The 18975-nt window shown below is 38.5% G+C and overlaps 2 protein-coding genes across 2 annotated transcripts; both read right to left on the bottom strand.

The window, feature by feature from the left end:
- Positions 1-5845: 5845 nt before the first annotated feature.
- znf292a (zinc finger protein 292a) lies at positions 5846-14678 on the bottom strand. The gene is given in 9 exon segments (XM_055155752.1): positions 5846-6453; positions 6456-11964; positions 12042-12183; positions 12344-12480; positions 12584-12786; positions 13131-13266; positions 13370-13448; positions 13516-13670; positions 14519-14678. Coding segments are annotated over 9 exon segments (6741 nt in total). The 5' UTR covers positions 14669-14678; the 3' UTR covers positions 5846-6223.
- Positions 14679-15515: 837 nt separating this feature from the next.
- On the bottom strand, positions 15516-16370 carry LOC110155579 (glycoprotein hormones alpha chain-like). Its single transcript, XM_055155886.1, has 4 exons — positions 16300-16370; positions 16121-16220; positions 15858-16039; positions 15516-15774 (listed from the first exon to the last, which is right to left on the bottom strand). The coding sequence occupies exons 1-4, from the start codon at positions 16339-16341 to the stop codon at positions 15700-15702; spliced, it is 399 nt and encodes a 132-aa protein (XP_055011861.1). The 5' UTR covers positions 16342-16370; the 3' UTR covers positions 15516-15699.
- Between the last annotated feature and the right edge of the window lie 2605 nt (positions 16371-18975).

Genomic DNA, 18975 nt, shown 5'->3' with positions numbered 1-18975 from the left:
TCACCTTACGATGTTATGTTCTAAAATGTAGTTTTCAAGTTGACAGCTACCTTTTAACTTTTGTTCTGTAGAGATTGGCAATTCCATGGCTGAAATGATCCAAATGTGTAGTGATGGTTTATGGAGTTTAAAAACACAATGGAGCACTTTCTGTATCACCACATGACATCACAAGGTGGAATGTGTTTATCATTTGAGAGAAAAGCTCAGCGTAAATATGTAACGATTCACACTAAGATCTTGTCAAGACATTTTAAAAGGAAAAATTAATACTCATATATAAATATACCATGACTTTTTAAATACAGTTTAGTTTAAAAATCATATAAATTGCAAAAATCTAAGCTATATTTGGTATTTTGGTTTAAAGACTTGAAATGACTCAAAGCAGATGTCTTGGACTTGACTTGGACTTATGGGCCAGTGACTTGAGACTCGACTTAGACTTGCCTGTATTTGACTTGGGACTTGACTCGGATTTGACCTCAAAGACTTGAGACTTACTTGGTCCCACCTCTGGAAATTACAAATACAGACAAAAATGTAAATAATTCTCATTTAACATAAAAAAGTCAGATTTTCTTCAAAGCCTGAACAGACCACATTCTTTTACTTCTACAGAGGACTGGCTGTGTGTTTATGTGTGTATGTATTGCACTGCATCATCTTTAAAGGGTGCATTAAGTAAACATGCTGTAACTAAAATAAAGAAATGTGAATATATAATATTGCATACATAATTAAAAGCCCTTACATAAGATAAGAACAATTATGATTCATCTGTATCCTTTTAAACACATTCAAGTTCCCAGCTTCAGACGAACAAATCTATATTCCCCCCTGCCTCCCTCCCCGGCGCTCCGCGAGAGGAAATGAAGACGCAACACAGAAGATGCCAGTATACAAAAAAGGCAAATCTTTTCTTTTTTAACTTCCCGTACCTCATTCCAATTCAGGCTTCACTTTCACATGCAACTTAGGCTTCTCTTTGTTGCCTTCCTTACGTGTGAGCTTATCTTTGTGCACACCTTTGTGAGCTGTGGCTACATGGCTCTCCTTGTGGCAGGACACACTCCGCTCTGATAAGGGCCCCGCAGTCTCATCCTTTGGCTTCACTTATCACTCCTTTAGGCAACTAGGGACCACTGTCTGCACCATGGATAAGCACAGAGTTTCCCCCCAAGCCAGCATAAAGTCTAAATTTAGAGGTAATTCAGGGGGTGGTGTTTTTTTGGAATAGTTTACAGAGGGGGAAGGATGCACAAAGCCCATTCTCCCCTTAAATATGGCTTCTGGGTCGGCTAAAGCTTTTGTGCGCTTTTCCTTTTTATTTTTAGTTTGTGAAGAGTTGTATAGATAGGGTTTTGACCTTGTAGCCGATATATGGATTATTCTTCCTAAATTCCTATAGGATTCGTTTCATGTTAATTATATGCATGTGTTACAGTTTACCTGAGCTCAGTGCAGTTGGAAAGTGAAACTGGTTTTTGAACAGTGACATATGAGTGTTCAGGTTCTGGACTCTGACTACAATGCCTAAACCTTCACTTGTGCTTCCAAGTCCCTGGATGTAGGCTCTCAAGTGTGTTTAATCAGCATAAATCATCACTAATTATTAATGATGACAAACTTAATTTAGCTCAAATGGTTTAAACTGTTATAAGACGTGTATAGCATATTTAGTTATTTAATATGGTCCCACTGCTCGATGTTACCACACCCTAACCAAACCATACCTCAAAACCTGACCCCTAACCCTAACATCCGGGGCCTGATCACAAGGACCTTAACTTAAACATATTGTACAAAAAGGCTCCTAAATCTAAACAACTCCTAACTTAAACAATTAAAGCAATAGTTTCTTTACAGAAATGATCATGGTCTATGACTTCTACTTAACATTGGAGTTCAGAGGACATGACAGATCATATTTTATAAATCAATCATATCTATAAGATTGTTAAAATGCTGATTTTTGTTGCAATGATCTAGTCACAATGTAATCAGGGTCAACATTTGTGAATTTACCTTTTGTATATTCCATGGCAAAATACAGAAGAATGTATTTTGCTCCACATCTGGTTATATGACATTGTCCCATTCTGAAAATCACCAATAGTTCACACACACACACACACACACACACACACACACACACACACACACACACACACACACACACACACACACACACACACACACACACACACAGACACACACACACACACACACACACACACACACACACACACACACACACACACACACACACACACACACACACACACACACTGTATTTCACTGAGGCTGTTGTTGTCTGTTCTATAGTTTCCTTTAGAAATGACCATATACCTTTATTATGACTTCATAAAAAGGCCAGGTCAACTTAAAAAAAAAAAAAACTAAACTGAATTTAACTCACCCCTGGTCTACTATAGGTTGGGTTTCAGATGACATCACAACATTCTGTAGTCCAGTCCTGGGCTTTGTACAGCTCCCCTGCAAGATACGGTTCTTTGGGTGACTCTGACCAGCCCGTTTAAGCTAATTCTGAATTACAAAATAAACATATTTTATAATTTTACCTCATGCATGAACTACAGCTACAGTGCTTTTATTTTAGAGGTGTCTTTCTAAATGACATTTTTTGTAAGGCAACCTCACTTTTTCATTGCTTTATCGAAAAAAAACTCCTACCAGACTTGCCAGCTTGACAAAACATTGCTATTTACTGTTTGTTTGTTTTTTTCTTAATAAAGTAATACAATTAATATTATGCAGAATTTAGTTAAGCATTTTGGAAAAAATAAATAAAATTACCCACCCCTGCACTAGAGTGTCTATAGGTTCGGTAGTTAGATAGAAATGGCGTTTTTTATGGGTTGGCTTGCACACCAACAGAGAAGGTGAACTAAAACTTAAAGCTTTAGGTCTAAACTCCTGTTCCTTTTAGTGCCATCTGCTTGATTTTACTTTCCTCAGTATAGGCTTAGAGTAGACTTAGACAAACTTACTGATCCACAAGGCAAGTTATTTGGACAAATTATATGGACACAGCGCTGCTCACACATTATTATGGCTTTATTAAACATTTCTATCTTGCATGTATTAAGTAACAGTTTGTTTATTGTTAAAAAAAAATCTAGATAAACATGCATGCATTCTGTGAGCAGGGCCACTTCTCCACAGATCTGACCTTGGCATCATGACATCACTTGATTCATACCACACTGTGTACTGTGTATTGTATACTGTTGTGTCCTGGGTATCTGATATGATTGTTATAATGATGCATCCGTGTGGAGTCCTGTATCCTCCTGCATATGTCACTCAGCACTTTGGGCCACTTGCTCTGTCCGCTCGAGGAAGAGGATGAAGACTGGATCACAGGAGACTTCGGCTACGGCTCCAGTGACAAGCCAGCCACCCGGAGGATCTGTGAAGTAAGAATTTCCTTCCACCACCGGTCTTACTCTGCAACACAGGCCTGTAATACTAATCCAAATCATTCGCCATTTTCTTCCCAGATTAACTAACCCTATCTGCAAGGGAAGAAGTACCCGTCCACAGTCATCACCATCACCAAACTGAAACGTATGTGAAATGTATTTCAAATCCATCCAGTTAGTTTTCCACTTTTAGAATCTCTAGGACAAGTTTACGGTTTGCTCTTATAATAGTGCACGTGGCTTTTGGTTTAAACACACAAGAATTGTTGTAAGCTGAAGCTAAAAATGCTTGAGAAAATGTTGGGGAACCACCGGTTTTGAAACTTTACTTTTAGTATTGCAAGTTCGGTCCAATTCAAAAAAATATTTCTAACATGTTGCAGGTTGGATACTAGATACATTAAATTAAAGAAAAATAGTGCCACTTTCAACTTCGACACGACAGTAGAAACTGGTGTACTTGCGCCATCTAGTGGGTAATAAGACCAATTGCATGCACATAAGCTTAACCATATGGGAAACGAGCAAATGAATAGGACTTACATTTTGTTGCAGATCGTATAAATGTGGTGAGATAGGCATGATTAGACAACATGACAGGCGTTTACACCCAGTGTAATTCCATGAATGTATATCAAATGTATAAAACGGAAATACATAGTTTGGTTGTAAATCTGAATTTCCTTTGTTTTACAAGGTAAAGACATCATTCTTTTTGGTCGTGTTGTGCATCCTGTCCTGAGGCTGGTGCCCCCTGCTGGATGTCCACTGGATGGACAGCCTACCCAAAACATTTAATTATTTTATTAGCAGGTCTATTTCACGTCTCATGCTTAAGACCTATGGCCTATGGCCTATTATGTATTCTAAGGCTTTTTTTTTTTTTTTTTACTACTTGTGAGATGTGAGCTAAGTTTTTGGTGTATAACCTACAAAATGCCAGTAGAGTGTGCAAGGATTTCCACCTGCCAAGTAGAGACATAGTGCCTTTTTTCTTCAAAAAAACACGCATCCTTATTGTGAATGGGCTTGAATTTCCAGAAACCTGACTAATATTTCTCCTGGAGCCAAATGCTATTCCTTTGGCTATACATTTCATAGTGTGGCATAAAATCGTGAGAGAATGAAGTATGATTTTAACTTTCTTTTTCTTTTGGATTCGTGCAGGTGATGTGCCACCTCCCCAAAGTTACATGGTCTGGCATTAAGGTGTATGGTCTTCAAAGAACAAGCTGTGCACATTCATTGTTTATAATGTTTTTCATCAAAAAGGCACAAGTAGAAGATTTCATGTGTATTTGTATTCCAATTCTTTGTCTAAATATGAAACATAAAATATAAAAATCTGTCAATTTCAAACATTTACTCTAGAATCTTTCCACTATATAGAATGCATTTTGACAGAGCTCAGAAAGCACTGCTGGGGAGCACAAAGTGATATAATCCTGAGTGTAAGCTATGATGAAGCTGTTTTGAGTATGTAACAGCGATTTCACAGATCGCAGAGATAGGAGTCTGCACTTGTGAAATTACATTTATGCTTGCAGTATTTCAAACAGCATTATTTCTGTTTGTTATTTCTTGATGTGAATGAAACTGATATTTTGTTTTATATATAGCCTATATAAAACTGTAATAATAGGCTTCAGAAGCAGAGCTGGGGGTACTACTGCAAATAGAGCAATAAAAAGGGACAATACTCCCCCTACTGTTCATTAACAACATAGAACTTGAGCCTATAGAGGTTATGCACTGACATAAATGTATTTGAAAAATGCCTAACATTCTGAGTAAGTGGCATTGAGTGAAAAAAATATGGGCAGCATAACTGACAAAATGTCTTTCATTGCTTTTTATTGCCTCATTTGTGCCTGCAGAGATATTGTTTTCGCTTCACTGAAATTATTTCAACACAGACACATGTTATTTTAGAATAGAAAGGTTCAACACCTGTATCACTGATCCCAAAGTCTGGATCAGTCTGTTGTTTAGGTAACTATTAACTGTTTTTCTATAAATGTTTACTTGATGTTTTGTTTTAGATGTAAATATTTAGCTAAATTGTAGGATTTAATATTTGTTATTACATTTTACATGTGAAGAAAATGTCAGTACTCCCCAACGGCATGTGTCTTATACGTTTCTGTCACTAATAAGGCTCCAAAGATTGTGATGTCATTTGCATAACCTCTAGAGTTAATTATCATTACAGCAGAAGACGTAAAAAAAATAAAATAAATACTTTTAGCATTAAACAATGCACCCTTGATGTTATAGATCAAAGTTAAGTGCAAAAACCTAACAGTTGGTAATGACATGCTTTTGAATATTACTCACACAATTCTGAAATGAAGTGACCAGCTTTACAGTGAGTTAAAAAAGACAGTGACATTTTATTGAACACTTTGTGGAAGACGTGTAAATATTACAGATCGGTCTACTAGTGTTGAGAATTAATGAAATAAATACAAACAAAAGTCAAATCCCATAGGGATGTATAAAACATACTTGTCTTAAAAATCTCCATTTAGCAAAAAGGAAAAGAAAATCGTTTTATTCTAAGCATAAATACAAAGTGATCTAAGTCTATGCCCTATAGAGATTACCTGGTTATTTGAGCTAAGATACATACATAAAACAATTTCAAGACATTTGAAGTACAAAAAAGGCCATTTTGTTGTTAATTATGAGAATGAGAGCAATTCTTTAACAAACATCAATTCTGCAGCATACCTCTGAAGTCCTGAGAGAAATTGTACTGTAGGCCTTTTTTCTTATGACCAACTATAAATCAACTTCTTAATAACAACTAAGGGCTTCATTTCTTGTAGCTGCTTTAACAATACATCTGCACTGTTTGAAAATGTGTTATCCATAACAATTTTTACATTGTTTACTAATTTAAGTTTTACTGGATTTCTGAAGTCCACTAAGGTGTTGCACTCTTTTCCTCTATGAGTTAATTTATATTTCATTTTGAGTTTGATGGCAGATTTGTGTTTTGTGTCGGTTGTCTTTTAGAGGGGATATCACAGTTAGATCCATCGTTTAATTTGCGTTTGGAAGCTTGAGATGTGTTTGAGGTTTTTAAGAACTTAAGAAATGAGCCCTCAAGTCCGGGCTGTAAGCGTTCCCTCCAATTGTGTACAGTAGTGCGATTTCTTAGTGTCCGCATCCTCTGTGGACATACTGGTATTGTTTGAGATGTTCTTTTGGGACGTCCTCTTTTAACTTTGGTCCCAGTGGAAGATGGTAGTTCAGCAAGATTATTTTGTATGTTTGCATCCTCTTGGCTTTGACTGTCCATAAGCTCTACTTTCTTCTGTTCAAGTTGATTTTCTCCATTTTTAGACTGCTCAGACTCTTCAGCTGAACCTGATGGAACTTCAGATTTGATTGTGTCTTTAGGTTTTGAACGGATGTATTTTCTACAGAAGATGAGTTGTCCCCGATGTTCTTCAATTGTTTTTTCTGTAAGACCATGGAGAGTGTAATGCTTGTGAATATCTCTTTCAGCTCGTGTTGTAGCGTCACAACCTACTATCATGCATGGGTACTGCACAACAAAGTTCTTGGTGCACATGGCTGATGCCTCTTCTTTTGATTTCAAGTTCATGTTTTCAAAACTTGTCAATTGAACAGGTTGCTGCCCCTCATTATTTTTAATCACATTTTTTGTCTTTTCTTTTACTGTTTTCTCCACATTCTCCTTTTCATTACATAATGCAGGGATCAATCCCGTTGACTTTGTCCTTCGTCCATCATTAATTTTAGGATCATACACAAAGTCATGCTTTTTAATCAGGTGACGGAGCAGGTTTGATTTTGTACTGTACACCCGGTCACATCCTTCATACTCACACTTGAATGTTATGTCCACTGAACCGCTTTCAGAAATTGCAATTTCTTTGTGAAAATTCTTGATGTGCTCTATATATTCTTCCACTGAATCAAAAGGAAGAGCACACTCGGGACGGTCACAGTTGAATGTTCCAATATTCATGCTTGCCATCATGGATGTGGCTTTATCACGGCTAAACTTGTGAAGTAAAAGATAATGCTGTACTAATGTTGTTATTCCTTCAAAAACCCTGGAACAGTTCTTAACTTGGCACCTTACTTCAGTCTCTTTCTCAGTACTGTCTGCATAATTGTCAGCCTCCCCTTCAGCTTCACTGTTACACAAGTTCAAAGACTCCTGATGCATAGCCCTGTAGTGGAGTATTAAATTTTGCTGGATTGTAAATGCAGCAGTGCATCCCTCATGAACACAGCGATATGGTCTGTATGGGCTGTACGCATCAAGTTCATACATTTTAGGTCCTAACTTCTTCTGTGTGTTATCCTTTTTAGGTGTTTCACAAGTGTTCTGTGCGTTTTTGGAGCTACTTGGTTTCTCAGGAGAGCTATACCCAGCATTGGTAATGTTCTCCTTTACGTTGTAAAGTGACCAGTCTGATTGCCTCTTCTTTTCTTTTGTTCCACCTGGACTTTTCATTGTGTTCACTGTGGATTCTTTCTCAGGACTTGTTATAACTGCTGTTTCAGGCTCATCAATAGGAAGAATTGGAACAGTCAAATCACTGAAATAATTTGGAGGTGATGGTAGTTGAGTAACAGTTGACACCTCATGTGCTACTTTCCTCTCGTCTCTTTGTGCAGTAAATATGTCTGCAACAGTTTCTTCATCTGCTACAGGTCCAATAGCAATGTCCAACAGCTCTGGTTTAACTGCCATTACTGCATTGTTGGGCGTTATCTTTTGACTGGTACTGATACTTGGAGCAGCGCAGCTAATAGCATCATCGTTCTTGTTAAGTTTGAATGCCCGTCTGTTTCGTGCACTGATCTTTAGCCTCTGCATTTCTTCGCGAGATAGTCGATGCACTTTTTCATAATGAATTCTCAAACCAGTTGTTCGGGTAAAGGTTTTGTTGCAGATCTGACATGGATATGGGGACAATTTGGATGGTGTTCTTTTTAATTCTTCAATCATCTCATGAGTATAATCATGCATTTTAGATAAATGTTTAAACAAAGCTTCCTTTGTCATAAATGCATATTCACACTCATCCTGGTCACATTTAAATGGTTTCAACCTCTTCTCTATTGATTTACCCTGAGTTTTTCTGGTGTAAGAGGTTGGATCTCCAAGAATTGTTTGTTCAAAGTTAAAATTATTTCCTACTTTCTGTTGCACAGACTCAGTTTTATGGAAGGAATTGGAAAGTTCAATTAAGTTTTCTTGATTTCTAGGAGAATATTCGGTGCTGTATGTGTTGAGCGGTTCTTGTTTTAGTGTCATAGGGGATAAAGTGGCAAAGTTACATGACTCCTGTGAGAAACTCCCATTTGACATACTACACACCACTCCGTTTGTATCAGGGACAAGAGGATCATTGAGGAAATCCAGAAAAGATGTTGGAAGGTCTGCTGTTAGGTCTATCTCATCTAAGGGCCTGCACTCAGAATGTTTAGATAGGTGACAGCCAAGAGACTTGGTGCTTGTGAACTCTCTAAAACATCTCTTACATATGACTTTTCCATCTTTAAAGATGCCTGGCCTCTTGGTTCGTTTACTGGATTTTTCTTGACCATCTGGGCCTCTGTTGTTTTCATCTGAGGTGTCACAGTCATCATCAGGGCACTCATCATCTGTGTGGTTGCTGCTGTTTGGACTCATTCCATCTACAGAATTTTCATATAGAGGATGTGAAGACTCCTCTGTTTTCTCCACTTCATCTGCTTGTACAATTTTGTCAGCATTTGGACTTATGGGTTTTACAGGCACATCACCAGAGCTCTGAGTAAGACAAGAGTTTGGAGTGTGTGAAGTCTGATAACTTCCATCATTTAGGGTGTCAACTGTTGAAATACTGTTCTCATTCATCTCTGTGCTGCTTTTCCTAACATCTCCACTTGTTCCACTAACACTGCTTTCAGGGCACACAAGCCCATACTGATGCGCTCCATTGTGTATTTGCCCCCCATTGTCTAGCATTAAAGAACTGGACAAATACTGCGACATTAAACTGGAATCACACGGACTGTGTGACACAGCGCTGTCTTGCACTGTTGCAGCTGAATCCTTTTCCGCTGTTGTTGGATAAAGATCTTGCTGCCAATGAGAGTAGCTGCGGGTGGGGTAGTCACTCAGGTTTATAGGGTCTGAGTAGCAGTTATTCATAGGAGGTGAAGACCAAGGCTGGGACATGTTTTGCTGTATTCCGGAGTGGCTACCCCAGGATGGGTATAAAGATGGGTTTACCATTGGAGTGATAGGCACTGGCTCCATGGAATTTGAATAACACTGATTAAATGAGGAGGAGCAGCCTGGATGGTAATCTCCATGTTGCATTTCAGGTTTGGTGCACTGTAGTCCTGACTGTGTACCTGGCCTTTTTCCCAATGGACTATGATTTGGTGAAAGTGATGGGACCGGTGGCTTTTTAGATGCTATTTTAGCTACTTTGTTATATTTCTTAGCTAGTTTCCAGTCCTCAAATATTTCTGGGTGCTGTTTCTTGACATGTCTAGAAAGACTTTTGTTTGTACTGTATGACCGCCCACAGTCACTAAATGGGCAACTGTATAAGTTTTCATCACTGTTACTTGGATTGGTACTGGGAATATAACCTTGGACGGAATATGGAATTTCAGTTTTGATTTGATCTAAAGCGATTGTTTGGGGGATTGTTTTAGGGAATTCATTACTTAGCATGTCCCCTTGTTGGACGTCCATGGTATTTACTGCCCCAGGATATGGTGGTGGTAACTTCCCACCTTCTGCAGCTCTGTAATCAGCATGTTGGATCTCAGGTGCAGAACTTAGTTCAGTTGAGACTGGAGTGGGATTTGTCAGAGGAGTGTTACACTTATCTGGTTCGTTGCCTTCTGTCTCTGCCATACGATTTAGCATGCTTTCAATAGAATGCTTTACTTTAATTGGCTCTTTTACAATGTCAGGTGTAGTGCAAGGAGTTGTGCTGGCTTGAGTCTGGTCTGTAGGGGTGTCTGAGTTCCTGTTTTCTGGGTAACTGCTAGCCAATAGTGCTTCGTCTTTTTCCTGTACGCAGCTATTTGACTGTTGAGTATTTGAGGAGTTTTCAGTTGTAGCATTTGCTGAAGCATATGGATTGTGCACCTGCTGGTGGGACAAGAACTGTTCCTGTGAATAGAATATTCTTCCACAATTGTCTGTAGAGCATGTATAAGTTAGATAATGCTGTGCTTCATGGTCATACAAAAGATAGGCTTCACTAAAGATTTGCCCACAGTTGGGGAACATGCACTTGGCTTTGAATTCAGGATGGACTTTTCGATGCATTAGGAGTTCAGAATTTGAATTAAAAGTGGCCTTGCAATCTAATTGAATGCAGATGTATGGTCTGGTGCCACAGTGTATCTGCAAGTGATCATTTAAATGCTGGACATTGACAAATTGTCGTCTGCAATACTGGCACACTACTTTCTGCTTTTGTATCTCTAAAAAGCGCATGGCTTCTTCATCATCTTTGTGAGAACGAACATGAGCCATGAGGTTTCGGAAAAATTTAAATGCTTTGGCACAATTTGTAACAGGGCAGAAACAGTCTTGGCTAGGGTCAGCAGGGGCTTGTTCTAAATTAACAGCTTTGTTTTCCAACTGACTATCCAACTCAGATTTGATTAAGTTATTAGTGGTATTTTGTAAAGGTGACTGATGAGGATTGGCTGACTTTCTTGAGGCTTTCATTGCTGCAAGTCTCTCTTTGCAGGACTGCTTTACATGAGATGCTACATGTGGCTCCAAAACTTCCTTGCTTTCATAACTAGTAGCGCAAATGGGACATAAAAACATGCCATCTTTAAAATGCTTTTGAGCATGGCGGACTATTCTGTGTCCCAAGAATTCCTTATCGCATAGAACACAATACTGCATGTAGGCCCGCCAGTTTCTGAAACGAGCTGACACAAAACCTTGTTCTCTCAGTTTTTTAGCCTCTCTATTTTTCTCTTTTTCATCAGCTATTTCATTTAGTTCATTAGTAGTAGTTAGCATGAAATCCTCCAGGTCTTTGTATTCAGGGTGCTTTCCAGGCCCACCTTCCACTTCCTGTTCATCAGTATCATTCAGAGTATCAATAGACGATACAATAGCTGCCTCATCACCCATCAGCACTAAACAGTTGCGTTTTAATGTTTTCCAGTCCCAGAATTCTGGATCAAAAGGCCACTGAGTCTTCAAGGCCAAGAGTAACTCACAGCGTAAAGAATTGGGCACTGGATGACCTTCGTCCTCCTCAGGTTTTTTATCAGGCTCATTGTATGATGTCTCCACAGCATAATATGTGTCCACTGTAGGATGGATCAGGAACTCTGTGAGCTGGCATGCGCGTTTAACCTCTAGATCATTGGGCAAAAGGCATGATATGGTTTTGCAGATGGTAGATTTGCTCTCTTTGTGGTCACTAGATGCCATTTTCAGGGCTTGAATGCACATTTCCACGCACACAGGCAGTCCCACCTCTCCGATCTGTAATCAAATATACTTTGAATTCCATGTTTTGTGCACAATTTCATAGACCTATATAAAGTAAATGTCTAACTTACTTCACTTTGGATGACTTTGATAAGAAATAGAATGTGACAGACACTTCTACAAAGAAGAGCCATGTCTTTACAGCGACTGAGAAATCCGTCAGCTGAAGATTCACGACGAATTAGTAATTTACTCCATAAAAGTGTAAGTTCCCTGTAGAAAATAATAAAAACAATATTTAATATTGTGTTAAAAAGAATGCCTGAGTTAAGTAGTAGTATTTTTGTTTTCTCCGGAGCTAGACCATGTTTATAACAGATTAAAATAAAATAGTTTTTTGTATTCTGTAAGACAAATGTGCAGATCACTTTACCAGGCACAATAAACATCCCCTTGGAGAAGCTGGCGCTTCAGAAAAGCTGAGCATATGCTCAAAGCTCCATTCTCATCTCCTTCTGACTCCAAGTTGCAGATCATCTCTAGAGCTTCTTTACAGTCTATTGATGAAATCTGTAAAATTAGAAACAAACAAACAAAAACAATGTTTTACACAGTGGCTAAAAAGACTGAGGTTATGCTGACAGTTTATCACTATCCAAGAATACAAATTGACCTCATCCATCAGCTGCTCCTGGTTTTTTGTCACACAAATGCACAGAAGGTAGCTCTGTTTGAAGGTCCCTTTCCCTTCAAATCCAGGATATTCTGAGCAAGTCTTCGCCAGAGCAGCAGCTTTGTCAACACTGTCCATTTTGATAAGGTGCTTTATTCGCATTGTCAGAAGCTTTGGACCTTCAAACTCCAGATATTTGTGAACTACAAGAAGAACACAAAGTGTGAGGATGTAACAAAGCATAAAATAGCACTCACAACCAGTTAATATGCTATCGTTTGTTAGACTGCAATATTTTCAAACATTTCTTTGTTATTAAATCTATTAATCTGTTGCAAGCAATCTTCTTTAATTTTTGATTTGGAATTATCAAAAAAATACAAATGCAGAGTGGTGACTGATATTGTCACTGAGGTTGTGAATAGCTATAGGCCAATGCATTGATATGCGGAAAAAATAAATAGCTTCTGTTATTTTATGTTAATTACAAAAACACAAAATTACAAATAACAAAAAGACTACTGGACCAACATGAGCAGAAACAAACCTTTCTCAGTTTGTGAAGTTTCATTGGCTAATATGCTGCAGAGAGTAGTGTTGGACCAAACACCTTCTTGCTGTGCTAAAACAGCGAGTAGGTTAAGTTGCGAGCTCCCACTTTCTTGTAAAAGGTTGTGTGCCATCTGAAAAATATTTTATGTTAGTCTTACTTTTAATCTTTCATTTATGTAGAACCAAATCATGGCTGCATAGCAGTCTCCTATTGCTCCTAACCATGGTACTAACTTTGATGGAGGACTGGAACTCCACCCATAAGGCACCAGGGACATGCTGGGGCAGCAGGAGCAGCAGCTCCACACAACTCCTGAGGACACAACACGTGTGAGAATTGTGTAACAAACAAATACAAACATGAGAAAAGATGTACTCACTGTGCTAATTTTTCAAGTAGGAGAGGTACGTTTTCACATTCGGGAGAAAGATTGGAGACAGCCTTAGCAAAGTTGAGAATGGCCATAGTGTAGACCTGTAGCTGAGGCAATGGATCCTCATCTGTTTGCCAGCGGCTAGCATGTTCCACGAGAACCTGTACAGCATGTTACAAAATGAACCCACCGTGTCAATTACTATTATTCATGATAGTGAACGTGGCGTGCAGACAATGCGGGTGCCCTCCGTTGAACTATCCTTATCTTATAATAACTAAACTTGTCTGTTAAATTGTAATTTGTAACGCTAACCGCATTGAAGACCCACCACTTCATGAGCAGAGTTTGCCACTCACACAAAAAACGGCAGGAATGTGTAATGGAGTCAGAAACCACTTTCACCCTATACACGTATAGCGACCACAAACGAATGTAACATTACCAAACAGCCCAGGCTAATGCTAATATAGTCTATATAGCCATTGTGGTTTGCCAAATTAGTAAAATGTCTGGGCCAGCATCTGGAAAACCTCATTTCTGCAGCAAAGTGGCCAACAAGCAAACCCGTCAAGGCACGGGGTTATGATCTTTACAAAGTATTTCCTAACTATACATATCTGTGTTATAACATGCGTTTAATGCACATAGAAAATGCACACATCGCTGCTGTCCATTTTCAACTAGAACTGCATGAACAGGACAGGGGCACCCCGCATACCAGTTAGCAGCATTGATCAGATTTTAGCTTTTAGCCTTAAAAATACCGCCAGAGCACACGCGGTGCAAGCACAGGAGTTTGGAAAATACAAGACTTTGATAGAAGTGTAGCCTCTACAAAGGCCTCAAATAATGCATTTAAGATATTTACAATTTGAAATGCCAGCCAATTAGCTGTGTTGCTAACGCCTTAGCTACATTGTTATAGCAGACGTTGACGCGCATCCTCGGCCAGGAAGCCAGAGGGTCTGTGAGCTGCACGGGATGAGGAGCGCTTATGTGGGCTAACCTGGCAGAACTCCTGGCAGAAACGCAGCGTGGCTTCAAGTGGAGAATCTGGACTCTGTTGTAGAGCAGTGGTCAAACCCTCGAAGCGTTCTCGAAGCTCCTCAAATGCTATTCTTGTATCATATTCCTTCTCAGTCTCCCCCTCCGCCATCTTCACAACAATCACGACCGCGTACGCACAGATGTTACGCTGCCAGAGCTGCACACGCACGCGCACGTAAGGGGGGAGGGTAACCCTGGCCTTCCAGCGTGGGCTCTGTCCATGGGTCTGTCTGTCTGTCTGACTGGTCATGAATCTATACCCCCGATTTATCGATGGATCTATTATATTTATAGCATCTATATTATACTTCCATGACTCTATCCGATCCATCATTATTTTTATGACTGGGACATAGATCATGGATCTATACTTCCATGTGCAAGATCCCTAAAATCAGGAAGGAATCCTTTGCCTGAAATCCGTGAAGCTCTAGGGCAGGTAAAATTAATTTTCCGAATTTGTGGAGTACGTGTGGGATTGGTGTAACAGATCGTGCTTTTGTAGATTTAATTTAACATAACACAACCGTCAGTACACAAATTACAGGCAATTAGACCCATACTGACGACGAGTGTTGCATCACACCATCTCATAGTGTAAACTGAATTACTACTATGAAGAAATATGTCTGTAATAAGAATCTACGTTTTAATGTAATATATAGGACTGAGTGCAAAAAAAAAAAAAAAAAAAAAATACACATAAGACATTTGCGATATTAGCCTATAATATATAATATATAAGTGTAATGTGCTTGTTTTTAAAACTACGAATCAATCTATACAGATGGGTATCGCTGGTGACACTTTGCATTCCCACGTTAATGAATACTATGCTGAATGGAATACAGAAAAGACCTACATAAGTTTTCCAACCAGACAAGAAAGATACTTTTATGACACATTCAAAAAACAATTCAGTCTGTGAGAATTTTAATAAGTTTGGATAGGCTTATAATGACTACACATCATAAATGCAAACATTGACAATCACACAAATAACACACAGGCTGCCCATATAAAAACCAATACAATAAATGTTCTACCTCAGCTTGTAGGCTATGACAAGAAACACCGTTTTACTTATAAGCAAAATATGCATGCAAAAGGCATTAGAAGGAGGTTTGCATGTGTACTGTGTTAAACTTTATGAAAATAGCAAGTGCTACAGTGGCACTCTGTATGGTTCCTTACTCGAGAGCCCCTCACCTCTGTCTGCAACACAAAAAATAATTCTATAAATGAAAGCATGATATTATAGTTGTTTACCCTTTATATATTGTATAACAAAATATTACCTCATAACTGTGCTTTGCAACACAACATGTTGCCTCAGATGTGATGTTCTTGGGGTTTACCATAGTCTTCATGGCCCTTAAAGGTGTTGGGTATGCTCTGGAGAAGCAGCAACCCATACACTGATAGACTGGACGTTCCTTGGAGAAAAGAACATTCCTCTTCAGAGAGCACTCTTCACATCCTGCTAGAAAAGTTTGAATTAGAATTAAAATAGCCAAACCACACATTTAAAACTCAAATTGGACAATGATATTCATTTTACCGTCACTGTAGGAGTAGGTGTCCACTAAGTAGAGAAAGAAAGTCAGCAAAAGAACCGACACCCCTCTGGATTTTACAGAGCCCATTGTTGTCAGAATCACCTGGTGAAATAAAACAAGATCCAAATGTCCAATTCAACTCTAAAGAGGAACATAAATGACACAGTGGAGGATGCATTACCATGTTGGGAGATGGCACTGCGAATGAAGTCTTCGGCTTCATCCCTACTTTTATAGTAACATATGCCAATGGTCACTTCCTGGATAATGGAAAGCCTACCGACCTTATCAATGATCTCGCTGACTCATTGACCACTTTGCTGCATCCCTGTAATCTTCTAAAAGCACAAAGTGATAGAAATTAAGGTCGAAAAGTCAAAACATACCCCCACCATCCTTCCATCCTGACTATGAATGCACTCTGTCTAATCCCTGGGCTTTTGTTACTTGGTAACTCAGGTTATTTGTCATGTCACAGTGAACATGGACACGTCATTAGTTATGATGCATTTACTTTTTCTTTTTTTTTTTCAAAAATTATGGCATATGCATTACCTTGACTATTTACATTAAAGGCCCACAGTGTAACGTTATAGAAAATTTGAAAAGTATGATTGCACTGAAGAATGTGGAAAAACCTGCAAAAACTGACTCTTACTTGGCCTGCTTATTTCTTTGTCCATAATATTTCACAATCATATATGCCATAAAACTTCTGAAGTAGGCCTATGGTTTTAACTTCTGTTTCCATGGAATTATGCGGGTGCCACTTCAAGAAAGTTCCATGGTGTTGGTTTACCATGTGTACCATGTGTATTGGTTTCTTTGATGTGCATAAAATTAATAATTCACAACATTACTTACAAATAAATATTGATGATATACGGTTATGATTTTAATAAAGCCATATTCACTCAGCCCTTGCTTCTGCCTTGAGCAAACTCCCAATGCAAATGTTGAGGGACACTTTCAAGAGACCAGCAGTTTATGAGATTGTTCCACATCCATTTTATAGTTTTTGGACATTATTTATGCCCGTGAATCTCTATGGATGCTACAATTGCCAGTAATGCAAAGGTTTTGATGTCCGATTGACAAGTGCTATAAAATATTAGGGATTCAGTGAAAAAATCAAACATAGCCGAGTGGAGGGTGTTACTGTGCTTTTGAAAAGTGGCAATGAATAGATTATGAAGGAGTCTACCAGTGGGACAGCTCATGTTATTTTCAGAAAGCCCAGACTGAGAAGGTTCGGACATAGAGCAGGAAGCATGTTGAGTTTAATGTTGCCAGACAAGATGCCCATGACTAACAAGTAGATTTTAGGATATGGTGAAGAAGGGGTTGGAATAAGATATTATTGACAGGGACTTGGCACACAAAAAAACATTGCACGGGAGTCCTTTTTTTATCTGTGCTCTCAATATGATTGATCAATTGATAGACTGATGACAAATCTGCCCTGATAGAAACGTGATTGTCTTTTAACCATTTTACTCAGATAAAGCTCTCTGCATCTTTGCCACTTTACTGTATATCACATCATCTTTTGGCTTTCCAGTAATTCAAATTGCAAAGTACTTTGTATATTATGAGATGTTAATTTTGGATGAAGCTCAGTTATGGGTTACTTTCCATACAATAAACATAATTAATGTAATGTAAGGTCAAGGTCTAGGTTTGTAATGCACACTCACAGAAAGCCATCAACTAAAGTGCTATACAAGCTCAACTGTGGCACCACAAATTAAAAATAATAAAACAAATGTGTAAGGCACTAAGGGACCTTTTAGATCATGTGGGGAAATTATCTAGCCTATCCTTCAATAGTCAACCACTATGGACTATAGGCACTATACGAGGCTCCTTTAATCATAGCAATATTGGGACCTCACTATAAGATGTAAAATTGTTTGCAAGTTTTCAAGCTCTTAGTCAGAAGCCCAGATTTGTTGTATTTCAGTTCTTCTTGTCCTCTTATATAAATTCTCTAAATTACTGCACAAATCCCATAGCCATGAACAACAAAAGCACTTTGTATGGAATTTGAAATATAACATTTATTATTTTTCTACATTTGTAATATGCATAATACAGATATTGCACATGCTGAGCCTTATGAATATGAATTTCTAAGACGCTAGCAATGTTCATACCATTGTATATTACACTGTATATTTGAGAAAAAAAAAAAAAGTTTTCAAGCTCTTGAAATTAGTGCTTGACGCCCTCTGCTGGCAACACTGAGCTTTTTTTCTTTCTATAATCTAGTAATTACAAATAGGCCTAGCAGAATGGCTATGTTGTCATGATGCTAACTAGAACATGCTTTGTATGCATGTACTTTATGTTAAGGACTGAAAAGACTTGAGACAAACCGATTCATTTAATTTCACATTTCATTTCACAATTTTTTCTTCTTTAATTTGTCATTGTCACTATGAACTTCCAGACTAGTGCACTGCTTATAATCTCCTGAGTTGTCCTATTTTCCTTAACAAATGTATATTTTTGGCCAAGATATCTCCAGAAAATATTTTATTCATGATAACAAGTAAAGAATTAAACATGCTATGTAAATGTAGCCATTAGGCTCTAATATCTATGGCCTTATTATGCTGGGCAGTTCCTTTGTAAACTGAAACTTTGTATGCTAATAGTGCACTTTTCTGTGTGAATGCATAAGGAGCAATTCGTAATACCAGTATATCTATTATTCCATTTCCCTCTTATCTTGTCTCATAACCGGACCCCGCTGTGGCCGCGCTGTTGTCTGTGTTCTGCAGCTTTACTGTAAAACTGTAAATGCATACAAGGCATGCCCGTGCAAGGCCGTCCAAGAAACCCCATCGACGAG

The sequence above is a fragment of the Boleophthalmus pectinirostris genome, unplaced genomic scaffold (genome assembly GCF_026225935.1).
Source record: "Boleophthalmus pectinirostris isolate CB_2022bp ecotype Guang Dong unplaced genomic scaffold, ASM2622593v1 HiC_scaffold_10, whole genome shotgun sequence".
Classification (NCBI taxonomy): domain Eukaryota; kingdom Metazoa; phylum Chordata; class Actinopteri; order Gobiiformes; family Gobiidae; genus Boleophthalmus; species Boleophthalmus pectinirostris.
This window is presented reverse-complemented; position numbering and strand designations above follow the sequence as displayed.

Excerpts from the sequence above, each read along its gene's own strand:
- LOC110155579 (XM_055155886.1), bottom strand. The coding sequence starts at position 16,341 with ATGAAGCCGAAGACTTCATTCGCAGTGCCATCTCCCAACATG. Across the intron at positions 16,040-16,120 it reads CACCTACTCCTACAGTGACG|GATGTGAAGAGTGCTCTCTG; the intron begins GTAAAATGAATA and ends CTTTTCTAGCAG. Across the intron at positions 15,775-15,857 it reads TTGCAAAGCACAGTTATGAG|ACAGAGGTGAGGGGCTCTCG; the intron begins GTAATATTTTGT and ends TTTGTGTTGCAG.